Source organism: Artibeus jamaicensis, unplaced genomic scaffold (genome assembly GCF_021234435.1).
Source record: "Artibeus jamaicensis isolate MK-2021 breed Jamaican fruit bat unplaced genomic scaffold, CSHL_Jam_final scaffold_3222, whole genome shotgun sequence".
Taxonomy (NCBI): domain Eukaryota; kingdom Metazoa; phylum Chordata; class Mammalia; order Chiroptera; family Phyllostomidae; genus Artibeus; species Artibeus jamaicensis.
The window spans coordinates 5,039,630-5,063,001 of NW_026522038.1; the positions used below are offsets into that span (position 1 = coordinate 5,039,630).

At 39.1% G+C, this 23,372-nt stretch overlaps 1 protein-coding gene across 6 annotated transcripts in view; it reads left to right on the top strand.

Annotated features, from left to right (window-relative positions):
• The window catches only part of EGF (epidermal growth factor), an 89,731-nt gene that overhangs the window by 23,579 nt on the left and 42,780 nt on the right, over positions 1-23,372 (top strand). For all 6 annotated transcript variants that reach the window (XM_037156209.2, XM_037156189.2, XM_037156199.2 and 3 more), the window contains 5 exons: positions 299-526; positions 1,260-1,462; positions 17,285-17,410; positions 18,603-18,725; positions 22,604-22,726. In XM_037156209.2, the coding sequence (XP_037012104.2) occupies positions 299-526; positions 1,260-1,462; positions 17,285-17,410; positions 18,603-18,725; positions 22,604-22,726 (803 nt within the window). The remainder of the gene's footprint in view (positions 1-298; positions 527-1,259; positions 1,463-17,284; positions 17,411-18,602; positions 18,726-22,603; positions 22,727-23,372) is intronic.

The following is a 23,372-nucleotide window of genomic DNA, read 5'->3' on the forward strand; positions in this document are numbered from 1 at the left end:
GTTTGTAGTCCAACAGGTGGAAATGGTGTTTGCCTGGATTTGAACCTTGGCAGACTCCCTCTACCAATAGGACCCCTGACTGCCATGGCTTCCTGCTGTAGAAGCAAAATTCTCCTCTCACTTGAAATCACATGGAAAATCTATAATAGGGCAATAAACATTCGTTGAATTGAATCTTTATTCAAAATAGTAAAACTTGTCCTGTGCAGACATCTGGGGACTTCTGGAACACAGAGAGTTGGCAAATTCAAGTGACCTTACATTCAGTTGTGTGTCTAATTAATGTGTTTGCCCACAGGTTTATATTTTGGTCTTCAGAGCTGGCTGGCAGCCTTCACAGAGCAGATATCGGTGGTGCCGAAGTGAAGATTCTGCTGGAGACGTCAGAGAAAATAACAGCCATGTCTCTGGATATGCTTGATAAACGGCTCTTTTGGATCCAGCACAGCAGAGAAGGAAGCAATTCTCGTATTTGTTCCTGTGATTATGACGGAGGTTCTGTCCATTTCAGCAAACGTCTTACACAGTAAGTTTTATTTTTGCTGTAAAACAAAACAATTGCCATTTGAAGTTTGTGAGATAGGTTAATTGTACTTTTCCTAGTTAAACCGATACAGTGGTTTAGGACAGATTTTGGAGTCTTGAGTTCAAGTCCCAGACTTACCATTTATTACACAAGTCACTTTGGGCAAGTTACATGACTTCTCTTAAAGTTTCCTTTAATATGAGGATAATAATAGTACTATTTCTAGGGGTTATTGTGAAATTTAGTAAATAAACAAAAATGATTAACAGAGTATTTGGCATATAACAAGTTTTCACATGTTGGTTATAGTTAATCTTTCTGGAATTATTATATCATGCATCTGCGAGGTCATACACGTTTGATTTGTCACCTTGCCAGTAACCAATTCTCCAGCTTTTGGCAAGAGGCAGAACTTAGTCCTGTGAAATGGACAAAACCGCAAGTCTTGTTCTGTTCCTATCTTCTTCCCTATTTTATTTCCATCACACTTACGTGCTGATTAGCAAAAGAGTGAGACAATGAATCTGGAGCTAGAAATAATATCCTATCACTTCAGATTATGACCACATAAATAAAACGTTAAACCTAGTACTTGTTTCTAAACTTAAAAAACATTGAAAACATAGGTAATTAAAATTCGGCTAATAAACTGAAATGAGGTGAAACTTTCATAAGCCCAGGAAGAAATATTCTGCCATACTTTATAGGGTTTTTTTTCCCTGTTGTTTTTTAGGCACAGTTTGTTTGCCATGTCCCTGTTTGGTGACCGTATCTTCTATTCAACATGGCGAAAGAAGACAATCTGGATAGCTAACAAACACACAGGGAAGAATATGGTTAGAATCAACCTCAACTCATCATTTGCACCACCTGGTGGCATTAAAGTAGTGCACCCACTCGTACAGCCCGAGGCGGAGCAAGATGCCAGGGTGGCTGGTGAGTCATCTTTCACCTTGAACAAAATCTGGTACTTAGTGGTCCCCTGTCCACTTGCTCAAGCCAGACACTGTGGGGTTATCCTTGATTCTCCCACTGCCTCATCCCCAGTTTCCCATCTACTTCTCAGTCCTTTCCACTGCTTCTCTCCTCCACCACCACCATCGAAGTCTAGAGAACCAGCATTTCTGGCCTACCGTAGTAGCCACTGAGTAGCTCATCCTTCTCTTTTCCTCTCTTGCCTTTAAATAGTTCATTGGCTCCACTGGCTTTTCTGCTTAAAATGTTTCAAAAGCTTTCCTTTGCATTTGGATTGAAATGTAATGTTTCGGCAGGCCTAGCAGTGTTTGAGCACCCCGATCTAGCACTGTCTCCGTCCTCCGCTGGCTGGACTCCAACGGGGCTCTTTCCTCGGAATGCCCGGACTTCCTGCCTTTCACTCCTGCAGCCACTCTTCCCTCCGCCTACACTTCCCTTCAGCTCTGAGCTTGTCATGTCCTCAGTTAGGCCTTCTCTGGTCATCCAATCAAAGTGGGCCCCTCACCTCCTGTTTTTCTTTCGCCCTACCCTTCACTGAATTCCTTACATGATATAATTACATATTATTTTGCGTTCTTTTTATTTTCTTTTATTATTGTAGATAATGTTAGTAAAATGAATGGATCGACTGCATCTAGTCACAGTCTCAAATTTCTATCTTTAACTGTAGTCTTCTCCATTTGAATTCTTTAGCATATACTTTTTTTTTAAGGCAGGCTCCTCGATATGGCTTATATACCTCAAAATGATGTTACACTAACTTTTGCTGTGTGTAAAAGTTTTATTTTAAGGTTTTCAAATATATTTAATTTTATCCCCAAGTAGTCATATGAGGTTTTGAAGCAGAGATGGAAATGTCTGCTTTGTGTTCTTCCTAACTGTTGGATGCCACTGGGGTTCGGCAACAACGTGGGAAATGGACTCTGAGTCTCTGACACAACTTTGACATAAATGTGTTGGTACCTGCCCCACACACGGCTCCTGACAGAGCTGTGGAGGTTGAACAGGAAGACAGACATGCGACTTCTGAAGGAAGGCTAGAATCTAGGGGAAACTGACAGTATTATTTCTTATATCCTCAGGAAGGTAACTAGTAGTGGGAATGTTTCTGATCTGATAATGGCGGTGCTTTTAATGCAAGTAATAAGGAAGTGTCATGAATAAAATAAATTCCAAATGATGGAGCACTTACTCAAATAAGATATTTTTAAAAAATCGATTTAGTTGAATTTAGAAAGCAAGAGGTATGGGAAATAATTGAACTGTGGCTCATGGCACAACACTAAATAGCACCAAGCTAGTGGCAACACTATAAAATAGATGGTGACCTTACGCCAGATACCTTCCAGGGGAAATTTTGACCCAGGCTGTCTTCAGATTCATTGCCCGAGTGGTGATGACTCATAACAAAATGAGAACCAACAACCGCTCTTACTAAATAAGTAACTATGAGTCTCATCCGTAAGAGTTATAGGTGTGTCCAGCCTCATGCTCATCACCCTCTCTTACATTTACATGTAGTTTCCAGCGCTTTTTTTGTGGCCATTATCTTCTTGATTTGTCACAGCAACACCGAGACACAAAGGTCAGCAATTATTGCACTCATTCCATGACTGGGAAATCTGAAGCCTGCAGAAATAGTGACTTTTCCAGGACTGCGCAGCTTGTTGATGATGGAGCTGGGAAAACTTCCTGGTGATCAATCTGTCGGTTTAGTGTTCTTTCTCCTAGCAACACTTTAGTTCTTCAAAGTCCTTCACTATTACTCAGCTTCCTTGATGAGGAGTTCAAATAGGATAATTGAAAGCATGAATTTCAAAAGAAAGTCTACAGTGATTCATTACAGAACAGTTTCAAACAATGTGGCAAATAATACAATAGAATTTGGCTGGGAAGCCGGAGCCAGCTGCAGAGCAGCAGGCAAACCTGGGTGGTTGGCAGCGGAGCTACCGTCTCCTGCTGTTGACCGACAGTGTGATCCACACGTGCTCCACACGCATGGGACTTTGGATTTGGAGAGCACTGTTGCTTCGGTCATTATGAAACAGGTTTGAATTGTTTTCTGTGCCTTTGGAGCAGGAATTCTTCACCTGGGATTTAGTGTCCGTGAATCTCTTGATTGCGTGTGTTAGATGAAAACATGCAGTTGTGTCCCTAGGGATATGATATACAACATTCATCAGGTCCTCAGAGTGCCTGATATCCTTCACATTTACAAACATACTTCCGTACAGGATGGCTGGCTCAATAACAGGTTTCCAATGCAGCTCCTCTGCTGGGGAGGACAGTAGTAGTAATTTGGTTTGCAAGGCGTTTAGTCGTGAGTAGTAGTGAGACAAGGAGTTAACAGAAATGTCATTGATATTATTTTTGTTATAAAGTGGTGTTTGTACACATAAGAATATCAGTAAACTTTGTGCAACATGCCTACACTACCATTTATCAGAACATTCTACAAAACACTAGCTCTGTGGGATTTAATGAGGTTATTTGGGAAAAAAACATTTCAGGGTCAATTGATTTAGACAGGCTTGGTTAAGTAAGTTAAACAAATTTTTCTTCACTGATTTCTCAGAACCACTCAGATGGTTAGGTGCATTGTTAATCTGTACGGGCGATACGACCTGGGGCATTTTCCCATTTTACTTCCATGCTACACCCGCTTGACTTCCAACAAGTGGTTTGTAGCCTTCATTTGTGCCCTGCCTCCCTTCTCTACCCTGCAGGGAGCACAACCCTTCAAGGATGAGAAACCAGTTATGGCATCCCTTGGTTGAAACCAATGGCTACCCTCAGCTGCCAAAGGTGAAAGTCCAGCCTCTTTATTTAGGGTGCTTGCCAGGTCCTCTGCTCATTTATCAACTTCCCCTCTCTTTTTCTGCCTTATATTCTATGCTGCAGCCACCTCCAAAGATTTCATGTCCTGCCAGGAGCGGGCTTGCTCTCTCCTCCCGGCCTTTAGGCAGGCTCAGGAACACTCAGAGAACAACGGATTTCCTCTGTCCCATGGTCCTTGATCATGCTTTGCTGTAATTGTCTTCTTTCCTGAACTTCCTTGGTTCAATGAGGACAGGGAACACAAGTCTCCAGGGTACTCCCAGTGCCCAGAGGACATTTGGTCATAGTTGATAAAAACCTAGTTCAGAACAAAACCACTGTTTGCTCTATCCTGTAAATGATGTCAAAAGGAACAGGTTCTAAAGATATTTAATACCTACGTGCGTGTCGTCTTCCTTGCAGGGTGTAAGCCCCCACTTTTGCTTTGGTCAGACAGTCTTCACTGGGGCTGCTCCCGTTTGTATGTTCTGAAGAAATCCTCAAGGTTTTAGATCCGTTTCCTCTGCAGAAGGTTAACTCTGTAGCAGGTTGTTGCGGCTTCATTCTCACTGTACCTCAGAGTCTTCTCCTTTAAAAAATACACATACACACACACAAAACACATTCTAGATCTCAAGAAAGAGGTCTCAGCTAGAAATGATAGATTTGGGAGATAGATTTTTTTATTTTCTAGATATGGACTGCATAGAAAATAAAACAGAAAAGTGCCACAGGAATATCACCCTTAGAAATGATAGAAATAGCCATAATTGCTGAGTATATACAGAATTATCCACTCTGGGCTTTACCTATATTGTCTCATTTAATCTTCACGAAAACCCTATGACTTAGGTGTGATTATCAGCTTGTTCAAGGTCACACTGGGGTGGAATTGGGATTTGAACCCAGGTAGAATGATGCCATGCTGCCTCCCCAACTTATTAAAATACTTTCACTGTTATCTGTCATTTGACATATTTTCTCTTATTTTTACTTGGGGAAAGTCTGTCATTCGACATATTGTCTATGATGCCTTTTCAGTGGTTAAGTGCATCAGTTCACACAGGTGATGGGGCCAAATCTCATTTCTCTCTCTTTAAACATTTTTTCCACTTCAGGAACTCAGAAAATCTCCGACTCTCTCTCTCTCTCACACGCATGCACACACGTGCGCGTGCACGCGCACACACACACAGACACACACACAGAGTCCCACTTCTCCCTGGCTGTCGGAAAGCAGGCCCAAAACTGGTCTCCCACTTTGTTGGCACTGCACACTGATCAGGCAGGGGGGCCTCAGGGCTGCTATTATACAAATCTCAGAGCCAGTGTGAGAATCTTTTGTTTACAGTCTGAATGACATTATTTCAAGCTCAACTTTTGGTGATACTACAGCTAGTTTCACTGCACCCAGACATTTTTTTAAGGTACAAATATTTCTGCTTTCTTCTTTCTGTATCTCTTTAAATGTAGATTTCAGTTTTAAGCTCATAAGAGAATTTCAAAAGCACCTCCTTTGGAGAATGGGAGGTATCTATCATCAATATTGGCACAAACACTTCACATTCATTTTATGTGCAAAATATTGCTGAATGTCCTTAACTCTGAGAGTTCATGAAGGAGAATTTCCTTCATCTGAAAATGTACCTGCTTTTGGAAGTGATTAGTCTAGTAAAACTGGCCAGGTGAGACTCCAACTCATTTTGGTTATGTTCTTGTTAGAGTATGTTCTGTGAACCCTTGGTTACTTGGAAAAGAATCTTCCTAGACATGTGAATATTTTTTGACACAGTTTTTCCTATTTTTTAAATCATGGTAAAATACATATAACATGGAATTTGTCATCTTAGCCATTTTAAGCATACAGTTAGTGGCATGATGTATATTCACATCGCTAGGCAACCATCAGCACCATCCGTCTCCATCACTCTTCGTCTCGTGACACTGAAACTCCATATCCACTTAACCACAACATCTCTCTGCCCCTGGCAACCACCACTCCACTTTCTGTCTCTATGATTTGGACCACTCTAAGTACCTCACAGAGTGGAATCACAGAATATTTGTCTTTTGTAACTGGCTTATTTCATTTAGTGTCCTCAAGGTTGAACCATGCTGTAGCGCACGTCAGAATGCCTTCCTCTTCAAAGAATAATATCCTATTTTATGCATGTCCCACAGTTTACTAGTTCATCTATCCATTGACGAACACTTGGGCTGCTTCCATGTTTAGCTATTGCAAATAATGCTTCTATGAACCTGTACGTGCAGTGGCTGGTTCTTGTTCTGTTTGTGATATTCAAGATTCATCAGCACTTTGGGCCCTGCCAGCCTGTCCATCCATCCAAGACCCTGCTCTCAATTCCTTTGAAGTCAATTTCGAGATCATATGACGCTTCTGTTTTTAATGTTTTGAGAAATCTTCATACTTATAATAGCAGTGCCGTATTACATTCTCACCAACGGTCCATGGGATTTGTTTCTTCTGTTTCTGTGTAGTTAAAACTTATCAATTCAAACTCCCAAAGCTCTTTACTTTTCATAGACATCTTAGCAAAATGTGGACTGCTATATATTTCTTACATATTTGTAGATATTGACATTTTCTTAGTGACAGGGTCTCATTTCCGCAGACACATGTTCCTGGGGCAAGCATAGGGCTGGTTTGGGGCAGAGCTGGGTTTGTGATGAGGGTTTGCCCTGAAACCAAACGGCTGCCCCTTGAAATGCCTTTTCAATGGCTGGAATGGCTCCTTATCAGTTGTGTTTTCTTTCTTGCTGTCAGCTCTCATTGCTTGCTGGTTTTCACATGCCTGGCTGTGACCTCACTTTATCTTCTAATCCAGGGCTTTTTCTTACCATTTGTTTATTGGGGAAACCAGATCCTTTGTTTTGTAGAATTGTTCACATTCTGGATTTTGCAGATTATATCACCATGGTGTTATTTCATGTGATTCTGTATTTCCTTAAACAGATAGGTTAGGCCTAGGAGCCTGATCAGATTCAGACTTTTTTTGCAAGAGCATTGAATAGGTGCCACTGCCGGCAGCCCTGTATGCTTCCTACTGGCCACACCAGGGGCACGTGGTGGCTGGTTTTTGTTCTTTTGAGATGTTTAAGTTCCTCAGAAGTTCTGGTGTTGCCAACCTGGTCCATCCATCATAAAGTTTCCCATCAATCATTTGCAAATGGCTCTAGAGGCTATCATTTAACATTGCCTACAGCCATTTTTTGGTTACTGGTTCAAAGTGAGGGCATTCAAGCCGATCATCACTTATGCATTTATTAGCTGAACAAATTATTTTTCAACTTTTATTGTACTTTTTTCCATTAGTATTTGTCCCCCTTATACTCTCTTCCATCACCTATCTCCCCCAGCCCCTGTAATCACCACACAGTTGTCCATGTCTGTGAGTCCTTTTTCTTTTTAGCTTGGTCCCTCCATCCCCTAACCCACCTTTCCCACCCCCAGAGCTGTTAGCCTGTTTTCTGTCTGTCTCTGTTTTGCTCGTTAGTTCAGTTTGTTCGTTACATTCTACACATGAGTGAAATCACATGGTATTTGTCTTTCTCTGACTGGCTTATTTCACTTAGCACAACATTCTCCAGGTCCATCACTGGTGTTGCAAAACATAAAATTTTCATCTTTTTTATGGCCCAGTAGTATTCCATTGTGTAACTGTCCCATAGTTATTTTATCCACTCATGTACTGACGGACACTTGGGCTGCTTCCAATCTTGGGTATTGTAAGTAATACTGCAATGAACATAGGGGTGCTTATAGTCTTTTGAATTAGTGTCTTGAGTCTTCTCAGATAAATTCCCAGAAGGAAAATCTCTGAGTCATAAGGTAGTTCCAGTTTTAATTTTTGGAGGTAACTCTGTACTGTTTTCCCAGGGCTGCACCAGTCTGCATTACCACCAATGGTGCACTAGGGTTCCCCTCTCTCCACATCCTCACCAGCATTTGTTGTTTGTTGATTTATTGATGATAGCCATTCTGATTGATGTGAGGTGATATCTCATTATAGTTTTAATTTGCATTTCTGTGATGACTAGTGATATTGAGCATCTTTTCATATGTTTATGGGTCACCTGTATGTCCTCCTTGGAGAAGTGTCTATTCAGGTCCTTTGCCTTTTTTTTAATTGAATTGTTTTGGTTTTTCTGGTGTTGAGTTTTATTTTTTATGTTTTGCATATCAATCCCTTATCAGATGTGTCAGTGAATATGTTCTCCCACTGAAGGAATTTTTTCACATTAGCTATTTGAGAAGAATCTTTTATAGGAAAGGTAAAAGCTTGATTTCCCACCATAATTTATCTGTTTTCAGAATAAATATTAGTATACCTTACAGTGGTGATCTTTCTCAAAGCATCTTCATAAACTTATGAATTTAAAAATATTTGACATGTTTTTATTCATTGCAGTTAATATCACTTAGACACTCAAATTGCACACTCTCCGTCTAGGAGGATCCCAGATTTGAGGCTTCTAGTCCTCATGGGAGAGACGGCCAATAGGGTTATCTCACCGGCACTCTCCCAGCAACAGCCCTGGAAGGTCTGGAAGCTGGGCTGAGGCTGCGTCTGGGGCCATGAGAAAGACAGCTAGCATCATGCAGCCACTTCTGCTGTCAGGGAATGCAGTGGTTTTAGGGGGTGGTGACAATGGGAGTTAACAATACACACCTTGCATTTTTATTTTGTGCTATGGGCTGGTCAAACTTGTCAGAAATGGGTGTAAAATATAAATGACTGGGTGGGCCTGAGGGGCTCTTCTGAGAATCAAAAGCATTTCTTTAACTGTTTGGAGGCTGTTGATTTGTTTACTCTCTGATTTTTAGAAAGGTTTAGATGATTAAGGATACCAAGTAGATGAATTTGGGCTAATTGATTTTTTTGAACTATAATTAAGATAAATTTCCAGTAGCACCAAATAATCATACTTATATTTTCTTCCTTGTTATTTTCTATTAAGAAAACAGAATAAACTTATATTATACAGTTTGGGAAGTTTTTTTAGGAAGTCATTTGGAAACTCACTAGTGAGAAAGACAATAAATGAGACAAAAATATAACTCTGGGTCTTATAGAAAAATATATTATTTATATGTGTAATAATTTATATATATTATATAATACATTATATATAATATATGAGGTCTGTCCATAAGGTATCTAGCATGTAATGTAAAAAATAGAGACATGTATTGAAGAAGATACAACATACAGAAACATTGTACATAGGACAATGATGCCTTAGTCTCCAAAGTTCTCACACTGTTCTCCCAATCGCCATCAGCTGCCCCATTGTATTTTCCTGAATCTCGTTAACACTCTAAAATCTCTTTCCTTTCAGAGGTGTCTTTAGCTTTAGGAAAATCCATAAGTAGCAGTGCACTAAATCTGGGATGTAGGGGAGCTGAGTGATCCAGATGATTTGATGTTTTGCCAAAAACTTTGTACAAGATATGATGCATAAGTGGTCACATTGTCATTGTTGTGATGAGGCTGCCAATCACCAGTTGCCCATAGCTGAGGCCTTCTGCATTACCTGAATAGTTTCCACAGAGGAATGTTCAAGTTTAACACAAAATTTGATGCAGGTTTTTGTTGCTCTACATGTTCGGTCATTTTGAATGCAACAGCCACACAGTATACATGCTCACTCAACAGCATCTACCGCCCCTGATGACTAGTACAGTGAAGTTGTCATTGTTCATGCATGTGCATTCCAGTCCACTTTCTTTGGCTGCCAGGCTACATCAGTGTTGCACAAACCATTACATTAAGAATGACTGGACATTTTCTGGACGGACCTCGTATATATAGGAAAACCTAAGAGATTTCAGTTCAGTTCCAGATCACTGCAATAAAGCAAGTATCATGATAAAACAAGTCACACAAATTTTTAAGTTTTCCAGTGCATATAAGTTTGTTTGCAATATACTGTGGTGTGGTATTAGACATAGTTAATGTCTAATTCTTTAGACATAATACTAAGAATTAATAATGCATAATACAAAATGAAGTTAATTAAAAATGTTTTATTGATGAAAAATGCTAACCATCATCTGAGCCTTTAGCAAGTCATAATCCTTTTTTTTTCCTGTTTACAGTTTGGCATTTTTATTTAGGTAACTTTTCTTTTTTTTTAATAAATTTTATTTAGTTATTTTTCAAGTACATTTTTTTAATCTATTTCTCCCATCCCACCCCCCCTGCCCCCCTCCCTCCCATTCCCCCCCACCCCAAGTCATAATCCTTTGGCTGGTGTAAAGTCTTGCCTCAATGATGATGGGTGCTGACCGAGCAGGGCGGTAGTGCTGAAGGTTGGAGTAGCTGTGCAAATTTCTTAAAATAAACACACTGAAGTTGGTCACATTGATGGACTATTTCACAAATGGCTTCTCTGTAGCATGTGATGCTATTTGATAGCATTTTACTCACAGTAGAACTACTTTCAAAGTTGGAGTCACTTTCTCAAACCCTGCTTCTGCTTCATCAACTAAGTTTATGTGATTTTCTACATCTTTTGTCATTTCAACAATCTTCACATCTTCACAGGAATAGATTCCATCTTGAGATAGAGCTTTTTTTGCTTACTCATAAGAAGCAATGCCTCTTCTGTTTCAAGTTTTATCATAAAATTGCAGCAACTTGGTCCCATCTTCAGGACCCATTTTAATTCTAGTTCTCTTGCCTGTTTCACCACATTTGTATTTACTTCCTCTGCTGTAGGCTTGAACCCCTCAAAGTCATTCATTAGGGTTGGAATCAATTTCTTCCAAACTCCTGTTAATGTTGTTATTTTGACATGTTCCCATGAATCACAAATGTTCTTAATGACATACGGAATGGTGAATCCTTTCCAGAACATTTTCAATTTACTTTGCCAAGGTTCATCAAAGGAATTGTTATACATGATAGTTATAGTCTTATGGAATTTCTTAAATAATGACACTTGAAAGTCAAAATTACTCCTTGATCCATGGGTTACAGAAAGGATGTTGTGTTAAGAAGCATGAAAACAACCTTAATCTCATTGTACACCTTCATCAGAGCTCTGGGTTGACCAGATGCATTGTCAACGGGCAGTAATATTTTGAAAGAAATCCTTTTTTACCTTGAGCAGGAGGTCTCAACAGAGAGCTTAAAATATTTAGTAAACCATGTTGTAAGCAAATGTGCTGTTATCCAGGCTGTGTTGGAAGAACGTCAGCCTGTTCTTTGAATCTCTGAAGCCAAGCATTGACTTCTCTCTAGCTGTGAATGGAATCTTTCTTTAATCTAAATTTGTTTGGTCTACATTGAAATTTTGTTGTTTAGTATAGATAGATCTTCTGGGTAACTTGCTGCACCTTCTACATCAGCACTTGCTGCTTCACATTGCATTTGCATGTTATGGAAACAGCTTCTTTCCTTAAACTTCATGAGCAAACCTTCAATCTTTCCATCTGCAGATTCTTCACCTCTCTTAGCCTTCCTAGAATTGAAGAGAGTTAAGGCCTTGCCCTGAATTAGGCTTTGGCTTAAGGGAATGTTGTGGCTGGTTTAGTATTCTATCCAGACCACTGAAAATGTTTATGTATCAGATGCAGTCAGGCTATTTCACTTTCTTATTATTCATGTGTTCAGTGGAGTAGCACTTTTGATTTCCTTCAAGAACTTTTCCTGAAATTCTAGTCAAGATGGCAGTATAGGTAAACACAGTTCACTTCTTCACACAACCACATCAAAATTACAACTAAAATATAGAGCAACCATCACTCAGAACTGTCATAAATTGAGTTTAATGGAAGTTCAACAATGATGGAATTGAAGAAATCCCATCCATCCAGACTGATAGGAAAAAGATACAGTAAGAAATGAGGATACAGTGATTGAAATAAAGAGCAATTTTCAGGAAATCAACAGTAGAGTGGATGAAACTGAGAATCAAATCAATGATTTGGAACATAAGGAAGCAAAAAATAATAATAACCAGTCAGAGTAACAAGAAGAAAAAGAATCCAAAAAAACCCACAAAGATAGTATAAGTAGCCTGTGGAACAACAGCAAGCATTACAACATTTGCATCATAGGGGTACCAGAAAAAGAAGAGCAAGGGCAAGAAATTGTAAATCTGTTTGAAAAAATAATGAAAGAAAAGTTTTCTAATTTGGTGAGGGAAAAAGATATGCAAGCCCAAGAAACAGAGAGTTCCAAACAAGATGGATACAAAGAGGCCCACTCCAAGACACATCATAATTAAAATACCAAAGGTCAAAGATAAAGAGAGAATCTTAAAAGCAACAAGAGAAATGCAGTTAGTCACCAACAAGAGAAATGCAGTTAGTCACCTACAGGGGAGTCCCCATAAGGCTTCTAGCTGATTTCTCAAAAGAAACTTTTCTGGCTAGAAGGGATTGGAAAGAAATTTTCAAGTCATGAAAAGGAGGGGCCTCCAGCCAAGATTGCTCTACCCAGCAAAGTTATCATTTAGATTCAAAGTGCAGATGGAGAGTTCCCCAGTCAAGAAAAAAACTAATGGTGTTTATCATTACTGAACCATTATTACATGAAAATGTTAAAGAAACTTATTTAAGAAAAAAAGATCAAAACTATGAACAATAAAATGGCAATAAATACACGTCTTTCAACAATTGAATCTAAAAAACAAACTAAGATTCCCAGTCAGGGCACATGCCAGGGTTGCAGGACAGTTCTCAGCAGGGGACACACGAGAGGTGACCATACATTGATATTTCTCTCCCTCTCTTCTTCCCTTCCCCTCTAAAGATAAATAAATAAATAAATCTTAAAACAAACCAAGCAAATGAGAAGAACTGAGACAGAATTATGGATACTGAGAGCATTTTGATGCTTGCCAGTTGGGAGGGGTATGTGGGGGAAAGGGTGAAGAGGTGAGGGGATTAAGAACTACAAATATGTGGTTACGGAATAGCCATGGGGGTATAAAGTACAATATAGGAAATGAAGTAGCCAAAGAACTTATATGTATAACACATGGACATGAACAATGGCGGAGGGATTGCCTGAGGGAGTAGGGGGCACTGGGTGGAGGAAAGCAAAGGGGGAAAATTCAGGACAACTGTAATAGCATAATCAACAAAATATAATTTAAAAGAATTCTTCCTTTGCATTCTCAATCTGGCTGACTATTTGGCACAAGATGGCTAGCTTTCAGCCCATCTCAGCTTTTGACATACCTTCCTTACTAAGCTTAATCATTTCTAGCTTTAGTTTTAAAGTGAGAGATGTGGGATTTTCCTTTCACTTGAACACTTAAAGGCCATTGTAGGGATATTAACTGGCCTAATTTCAATATTATGTCTCAGGGAACAGGGTGGCCCAAGGGGAGGGAAGGAAATGAAGAACAGCCAGTCAACCAGGCAGACAGAGCAAACCAACATTTATCAATTAATTTCACTTTCTTACTGTAAACAATTAAAATAGTAACATCAAAGATCACCTATCACACATCATATAACAAATATAATAATAATGAAAAAGTTTGAAACACTGTGAGAATTATCAAAATGTGAGGAAGAGACCAGAAGTGAGCAATTGTTGAAAAAACAACACTGATAGGCTTGCTCAACACAGGGTTGACACAAACCTTCTTCAATTCATAAAAAGCCCCAACATCTGCAAAATGCAATAAGGTAAGCACAATAAAATGAGTTATGCATGATAAAGAGGTAGGGTCTGCAACTGGAAGCCTTGAGCTTGAGTCCTACCCCTTATTACCTGTACACGATCCTTAAGATTCTATTTTTCAGTCTATAAAATGGAGGTTAGTATTTGTTCTACATAGCTCAAGGGCTTGTTATAAAAATCAAATGTGATAAGGTAAATGCTTTATAAATGTTCAAATTTTTTATTGCATATGCCATATATTGGGGGTGCTAAATATTTAGTTACAAGAGTGATTAGAGCAAACGGGTTCAAATGAAGAGACTTAGGAAGGCTCTGTGGATGAGGCAAGCAGAATGCAGGTGTGATCAGTGGAGGACACGGGATTGTGAGCCCATCGTTTCAGAACTGGGCCAGGGCAAAATCTATAGATTCATCCGGCTCTAGTAAAGCCCCTGAGAGCCTGTGTTAGTCAGACAGTTATTAAAGGAGCAGTTGGTAGTGGACATTAAACTCCATGATTGGGAGCTTTAATTTGATCTCAGAGCTAATTAAGCCCCACTGCTGGGCTCTGGGAAGGGGTATTATCTGAGGTCAGCAACAGCATTCTGAGTGCCAGCCTCGGCCTAATTTGAAGCTAAAGAACAGCAGAAGATTAAGGTGATTAAACAAAAATATAGCCCTCAATCCTCTATGTTTTGCCACTTCCTAAAATGACCTTTTAAAGTGTTTAGTGTCTGAATTCCGGTCACATCATCAGCACATTCAGAGGAAAATAGTGATTGTTTTCCTGCCTATGCTCATCTTTGGAGAGTGATGTATGTTATTAATAAGGTCATTAAAACCATCAGCAGCATGGTACAGTGGAAAGGGTACTGGGCTAGCACAGTCTGACCATCTGTTTGAGTTCTATCTCTAAGGTGGATTGGAAATCGGACGAGAAACCAAATAAAGGAGTTAAGTTGCAGGTGGCAGGTCTTTGTGTGTGTGTTCCAGGTGTCGGCAATACACCTGTGTCGTACAAGGCACCATGCTAAGTGGGACTATCAATGGAGGAATTAAAATGGAGGAATGGAGGAATTAAAAAAAGAAAATATGAACGGAATATGTACATATGCCTTATTCTCAGAATTTTATTCTTTAATGGAAAAAGGTGAATATACATAATTGTGATGATGATGGTGACAATGGTGATGATAATAAAAACACTGATAATGGCAAGAGGTGGTAAAACAGTATCACCCCCCCAAAAAAAATTTTCGATCTGGATGAAGAAAAGAGCATTTCCTGTACCCTAGATACTAATTATTTTCTTCATTAGTCAGTTTGAATCTCCATTAACATACCATAAACAGTAATTAAAGTTTGAGAATCTTTACAGGTATAAATTTAGAGGAATGTACTACAGACATCTGATTCTGCATGAAACCATTAAAAATATTTTTTTAAGTGAGAGACCTCAGACAATATCTATTTCAACACTTTAATTTCATGAATTAGGGAACTGAGGTCAAAAAGAAAAGTGATTCAATGTAAAAGGTGGAGCCAAGGAAGAACTCGGTTTTCCTGCTTCTTAATCGGGTGGTCATCCAGGATGCTGAGTTTGGAAAGATTTTTATAAGGGATATTTACAGGAAGTGTTAAGGTTCAATTTTTTGTTGCCTCATGAAAGCAATTGTACTTTGGTGCTAATAAAAGTCCAAATTAGACTTTCTGGGTTTTTGTCATTGTTTACTTGAAAGCTTTAAAAAAATTAAAGTTAAAATTATGGTTTTTTTTTAAAAAGAAATTTGCAGTGGGTATATTTTGTCTCCAATAAATTTACAAGTTTCTAATTTTAGTCATTTACTGTACCTTTTGGGGTTATTTTTAATTTTGCTTACTTACAACTTTAATATTTGAAACCTGTGGGGACACAGAAAACAATATAACCATAATTCATAATTGGCACAAAAAAAACATGGACAGGAAACAAAATTTTGGAATCAATATCCCAAAACATTCTTCAGTATAAATCTTAACTTCCTTAGTAGGTCTTATTGCAACAGTATTGAATAATGGGGAAAATTGATTGTGGATTTAATTCTGTAAAGAGATCCGAATAAACACATTTAAAATAAGTAAGGAAATAACAGACTAGGTACAAGGAGGTAATGGTAACTGAGATGAAGGAGAGACATTTCATTAGAACATTAGACCGTTGTTTCCAAGAGTGTAATGAGAAGGTTCCCACCGTCCAAATCACTCTGAAACTGTGACAAATGCAGATTCTTGGGCCATTCCCTTGACTCACCAATCAGACTCTCTAGAGTGTGACATGCCCTTCAGGTGGTCTCAGTGTACTCTAGGGGCATTTTCAAGGGGCAGGAATATATTTCTACTGTGTCATCCTGGTATTGGTGAAGAGTGGTGTTTAATGATTTCAAATGGAGGGAAACGGAGTCAGAGTGAGGAGACATTTACACGTGGTTAAACAGAGACATGTGTGGAGAAGGGTCTCCACCCCTTGCTCTACTGTGCTCAGGCTCTTGCTGGTTTGTTTCTTACGCCTTTGACCGCAAGGCCGTTTTCAGCCTCCCTGCCCCTAGGTGTGTAGTTCTCCTGATTCACAGGTTCTCACTGACCTCAGCCATATATGAACCAGGGTCCATGACGCCCATCTTCTTCCCTTGAGGTCACCCCTGGCCAGAGCTCTGGCCTCCATTACTACCTGCAACCTGGGATCTGCCCTCAGATTCAAGCTTATCTCAGTACTTTTCAGAGTGTTTTTACAAAGGTCTTGTCATTGCTAAAAAAGACAGAGAGTAAGAAGTGCAATTTGAACAGAGCTATATGTGTTACTAGATTAGCCCTTGACTCTGGCTCTGATAATCAAAGATATCACATTGGCCATTTATTGTTCATGTATTTGGCTAATGCAACCCAAGAACCTACCTAATTAAGCAGATTTGACTATGTACCTTGGGCTATTTTGTAAAACATGGAATGCTGGAAGTAATAAACTCAGACATTTGACATAAGACATATCACACTGATGTTTATTAATTCTGAAAGATGTTGTTCTTGAAATAATGATCCTAAAAACAGTTAAATATATAGATCTGACCCATAAATATTATTGTTAAGAAAGGATATTCTTTAACAATTAGAAAAATAAATGGTTTTTGGAATGCTGTGGAATCCATCTACAGCAATCTGACCCTAAAGCTGTGGGCCCCTTGCTGCTGTCGAGAGGAGATTAGCCTTCTTTAGGACCATGGTGGAACCACGCATTTTCTGCTGCCAAAACACACTTCTATTTCAAATAAACCTTCTTCTCTTCTAGATCAGAAACTCTGCAAACTGAGGAAAGGCAACTGCAGAGTCAGCATGTGTGGGCGAGACCCAAAGTCCCATTTGTGCACGTGTGCGGAGGGATATGCTTTGAGCCAGGATGGAAAGTACTGTGAAGGTGAGGTGCGGTGAGTCTCTGAAGCAAGGACCACGGCTGCTCGTCAGTGGGCCATCCAGAGCCTTCATGTGAAAGCAGTTTTACTCCCCACATTTTTTATCCAGAAAACAATTTGATCTGCCCTCCCCCAATGTTTTTAGTGTGCCCACTAATGCAGACCTGACCCACAGCCCAGGCATGTGTCCTAGGCTGGGAAGTGAACCAGTAGCCCTTTGGGTCACAGGCCAGCACTCCATCCACTGAGCCACACCAGCCAGCCCTGTGGCCCCTGTTTTAAAGGCCTTCGTGACACTTTCAGGTCTTTTTTATATCTTCTGCTCCTAGATCAACTGGTTTCAGAGGCTACTCAGAGGTTAACATTTACAGGGTTTCTCTGAGTGAACTCCACAGACCTCTGTAGGTTTGACTGTGTGCAAAATGTCAGTGTTTTCAAATATTTTAGAGAAGTAGTTCCATAGTTGTCAATATTCTCAAAGAGTATGTGGCTCCACATCTCATCCCATGGAAGTCCAGTGAGAATCTGGAGATACTGGGAAGCAGGCTGGCCATCAGGGCTCCTCCTATTTGAGACTCCAGGCTTCATTTAATGAACCCAGGATGTGTAACACCGGTCCTTTCTCTGGTGAGCTACTGACGACAAGAATCCAGTGGAAGTAACTGGGCTGAGACATTAGGTAAATGTGACACCTACATGTTAAGTATAGTCCATGGCTTACCTGGGACTAGACTGAGGGAGCCATCCCATAGAACGGTGACCTGGAAGTCTGGGTGTCGGCCCGAAGGAAGCTGCTGAGTGTGCGCACCTTCAGGCGACGGCTCCTGTCAGCTTTGAGAGGCTGAATGTTCTACCCAGGCTCTGTCAGCAGAGCAGGAATGTGCTATTCGTGTCAAGAACTCTCAACAGTCCTGCCTTAGCTGGCTTTAAGTTGCTATATCTTTTCAGGGGAAATTGTACTATTGTTTTCTCAAGGGTAATTCTATATTTGAAAGTTTAAGCTATATGACAGAATAAAAATGACTTTCATGGTAATTGAACTGACTTATTCTCACCCTTTGCTAGAGTAGCAAACAGAGCTTTTCCATGGTCAGGTACAGAGGATATAAGTGAGAACTATTTTGGGTTGACTCATTAAGGACACGGCAGTTTATTTTCAAAAGTAACCATCTGTGTTCTGTTGTGGTCATTGTGCAGATGTCAATGAATGCGCCTTTCGGAATCACGGCTGTACTCTTGGGTGTGAAAACATCGCTGGGTCCTATTACTGCACATGCCCTGTAGGGTTTGTTCTGCTTCCTGATGGGAAACGGTGTCACCGTAAGTCACCACAAGTATTTATTGTGTTATTCCCTTCATGTTCACTGACTTATCTGAGGTGGCTATGGTCTGGGTTGATGGTCTTGGATCAGCAGTATGCATCAGAGTTGCCTTAGAGTTTTATTTTGTGTTTGTTTGTTTTTCTTTAAAACATGAATGACTGGACTGTACCCCAGACCTATTAAATCAAAAGCTCCAAGGTCGGGAAACAGTTTCTGTATCCATTTTTAGGATATTTTATTATACAGGGTAGAGCAAAAGTAGGTATACATTTGTTCTTATGGAAAATACTACAGCCCTGGCTGGTGTGCCTCAGTTGTGGAGAATAAGTGTTTTCTAGTTTTTCAGGTAGATACCCAGAAGATGGATTGCTAAACTCTATTTTTAGTTTTTTGAGGAATTGCCATACCGTCTTCCGTAGTGGTTGTGCCAGTTAACATTCCTTCCAGCAGTGAAAGAGGGTTCTTTCTTCCCTACAACCTCCCCAGCATTTATTACTGTCTTGTTGATAATAGCCACTCGAACAGGTAGTTTTGATTAGCATTTCCCTAATACTTAGTGAAGTTGAACATCTTCTTATGTATCTGATAGCCACTTGCATGTCTTCTTGGGAGAGGTGTCTGTTCAGACCTCTGACCATTTTTCAATTGGATTGTGTTTGTTTGCCATGGAGTTGTATGAGTTCTTTATATATTTTGAATATTAACTCCTTGTCTGTGCTATTGTTTGCAAATAACATCTACCATTCAGCTGATTGCTTTTTTGTTTTGTTGTCAGTTTCTTTTGCTGTGCAGAAGAAGCCTTTTAGTTTGACATAGTCCCATTCATTTACTTTTGCCTTTACTTCCCTTGCCTTTGGGGTCAAATTCATAAAATGTCCTCTACAGCCAAGGTCCATAAGTTTAGTAGCTATGTTTCTTCTATGTACTATACTATTTCAGATCTTATATATAAGTCTTTGAACTATTCTGAATTAATTTCTGCACAAGGGGACAAACCATAGTCTAGTTTCTTTTTTTTTTTTTTTTTGCATGTGGCTTTTCAATTTTCCCAGCACCATTTGTTGAAGAGACTTTCTTTTCTCCATTGTGTGTGTTTGGCTTTTCACGTTTTGTAATGAGTTGGAGGTGAGTTGACTCCAGTGACTTTTTGTCTTCTTTTCGGTCGCCTCCTTCCTTCCTTCCCTGCAGGACCTCCACCCACCAAAGGCATGCTGCCGAGACGGCTAGGGGGCGGGGCAAGAAAGAGCCCACCTGTCTCTGAGGGATGATTGTAGCAGCCATTACCAATCACTTCCTAGATTCATTATTGCTTTTTCTTTCTGAAGATTTTATTTATTTATTTTTAGAGAGAGGGGAAAGGATGGAGAAAGATAGGGAAACATCTGTCTGCTGCCTCTCATACATGCCCCATCCAGGGACTGAACCCACAACCCAGGCATGTGCTGTGACTGGGAATAGAAATAGCAACCCTTTGCTTTGAGGGATGATGCCCCACCAAATGCGCCACACTGGTCAGGGCTAGGTTCATTATTTCATCAAGGATTTCAAATGGTGATAGCTAGATCTAATATTAACTCCTAATTATTAACTGAAATACCTTTTTAAAGAAAAGTTTCATTAACTATTTTGTTACTGCAAGATACAATTCGTACAGTTAAGATAGGATAAATACTGGATTTGCAACAATTTTGAGGTGTTTCCACCCATTGTGGTTGTTTTCCTTACTGCTGAGTAAACCATTTCCTTTTGTCCAGTGGGAGCTTCTGAAAATGGGTTCCTGGCCCCAGTAGTTTTTGATAGTTTCCTTTTTATCTGTAGCACATATTTTCCAGGCTTGTCTTATATGTTCTATGTCCTAGATCTGAATTTAGCAAACTCTGAAGATACACTGCTTTCTTTACATTAAAAAAAATGTACTTAGAGAATATAATCTGCTACTATCATTGTTTCTAAGTCTTTTTGGAATCAGAGCTAGGAATGCACTGTTGTTTTTTAAGTGTGTTATGAGTTTATATTAATATTTTCAACTCAAATTTAGAATTACACACTCAGTTACCTTCTTATAGAATTCTTATAGAATCTACGAGTCTAGCTAAGTAGAAAGGAAAAGCTAGGTCGAAATGTAAGGTAATGTATATTGTCTAGACCTACTTCAGAGATGATGGAGCATAGGTCAATCTCGACTTCATATGTGCTTATGAAATCAGTCACATAAAAATGGATAAATGGTCATGAGTTTCTTGGAAATTACCTATTACCTTTGTGCTTGTCTTTGGAACTTGCCCTTCTTCTAAAACTATGTAGTTTATCTGTTGGCAAATACACTCAAGTGCATGGTGTTATATGTCATGGAGTCCACTGTGTGCCAAGCATCACACACACAATTTCACTTGATTATCCAACTTCTAGAACTTCCATAGTGTATATTTTACTGTTTTATTTACTTGGAATTTATTTTGTTGTATACTGTAGAATAGGAATTTAACTGTTGCCCCAAGTCATTACTTAGTTATTTGTCTACCATTAATTGGACCATCTTTTTTTTTAATATTTATTTATCTTTAGAGGGGAAGGGAAGGAGAGAGGGAGAGAAATATCAATGTATGGTTGCCTCTCATGCGTCCCCTGCTGGGAACTGGCCTGCAACCCAGGCATGTGCCCTGATTGGGAATTGAACTTTGACCCTCTGGTTTGCAGGCCCGCGCTCAATCCACTGAGCTACACCAGCCAGGTCTGGATCATCTTTCCCATGCTCAATGATTTAAAATATTGGGTTTGCAAAAAGTCAATCCAATATTTATTTTTTTCTGTAAAATAAAAGGCACATCTTTTATTTCACCAAGAACTTTATTGATTTGGATATTTGAAGTATCTCATCTATCTGCCACTATTGGCTTCTACTGTGTAGAGGCCAGGCGTGCTGCTAACCATCTTCCAGTGAATCAGACAGCCTCACAGTGAAGAATCATTTGGCCAAAATGTCAATAGTACCAAGAAACTTCACAAACCACTTTTGACACATTTGGTCAGTCACAGCACCTTCTCCATATACTACACAATTTTTTTTGTTTCAGTTGCATTTTTACCTTTCTGAAAATAATAAAGTATAATATACCAAAATTGTTGCATATCTTCTTCCATCTTCAATATTAAAATGGCTACATGCAAATCCACCAGTTTTGATGTTTTTTTAAATGCACGGTGATAGGACAGGTGTCACAGTACAATCTACCAAAGTTGTTAAGTTGTTTCAAATGAAGTTAAAGACACCTAGCCACTACTAGAGACACTGTACGGAAAAAACGTAATGAACTTTTCAGTCAATCCAATACTTTAATCATATGCTTTATTTTTATGTGTACTTGAGTCTTTTCTAAAATAAGTTTACTATTTGGTTCTAATATTCTTTCTGTCTCTTCCTATATTCCTTACCCACTACTTTAATTATTGTTTCTTTATGACACATTTTAATATTTGTTGAGAGCCTCCTATTCTTTTCTGACTCCTCACCACAGTTATATTATGTTCTTAGTTTTCCTTTACACATACAATTTGTTTTCCAGATGAACTTGAGAATCATTCCCTCAAGTTTCATTTAAAATATTTTGGAATTTTGATGACTAATAACTTTAAAAATATTATCTGACATAAAAGAAACTCAGAGGAAACTAGAATCATTTTCCAAAATTAGAGATTTTTCAAAATGTTTTTTAGATTTGAAATTTTTTCTTTCTATATCTTCATTATCACAGTAATTCATAAATGTTTAATTTTTACTTACTATTTTTGGGGTATAACATTTTAGTGGCAACTAAATTTACTCAGTTTCTATAATCCAATTGAACCTTAATCTTGACCTTATTCTTCATTAATTAGAATTAATTTCCTGTCCAAGCAATGCATCTGAATGCAGCCATGGCTGTGTTCTGACTTCAGATGGTCCCATGTGTTTCTGCCCAGAAGGCTCAGTACTTGAGACAGATGGAAAAACATGTAGTGGTAAGTTTATTTACCGTTTGTTTGTTTGAAAATATTTATTTTCTAAGTGATGACTAAAATTTGCGTGTTACTGGCAAAGACGAATAGAGTTTCTAACAGTGCACATTGAAAGATATTTATGCAATGGATTAGCATAGATTTAAATGATATTTGTTTTTTGTTTGCTTGTTTTGTTTTTAAATAGCACAATGTGAAGGTTATGAGCCAGGACTTTGAAATCATACCACCTTGAGGGAGCATTACCAGTTACTGGCAGTATTATTTTGGACTAGTCACTGCTCTCAGTTGCCTCGTCTGCAGAGGTTAATGATACCTGCCTCCTGCATTTGTAGCCATGATTAAGCAGATGGTGGAAGCAAAGTGCTTAGCCTGCTCCTCACACCTCTAAATACCTCTTTTCTTTTATCTTCATAGACTTAAGCGTATTAAGGGATAGATGTAACTGTAAATTAGCAGAAGACTTACGTGCGGCTTTTTAAAAAATAAAAATAAAGCAAAAGGAGTCAAGAGGCCAAAAATGTGAGACAGAAAAAATATTACTTACTAGGAAGAATTAGACCAATTGCCAAACTCATCAAAATGTATTTCGTATTCCAGCCAGCTGCCAATGAGCATGTTCTTGAACTCAGTGGTAGAACACAAGGAC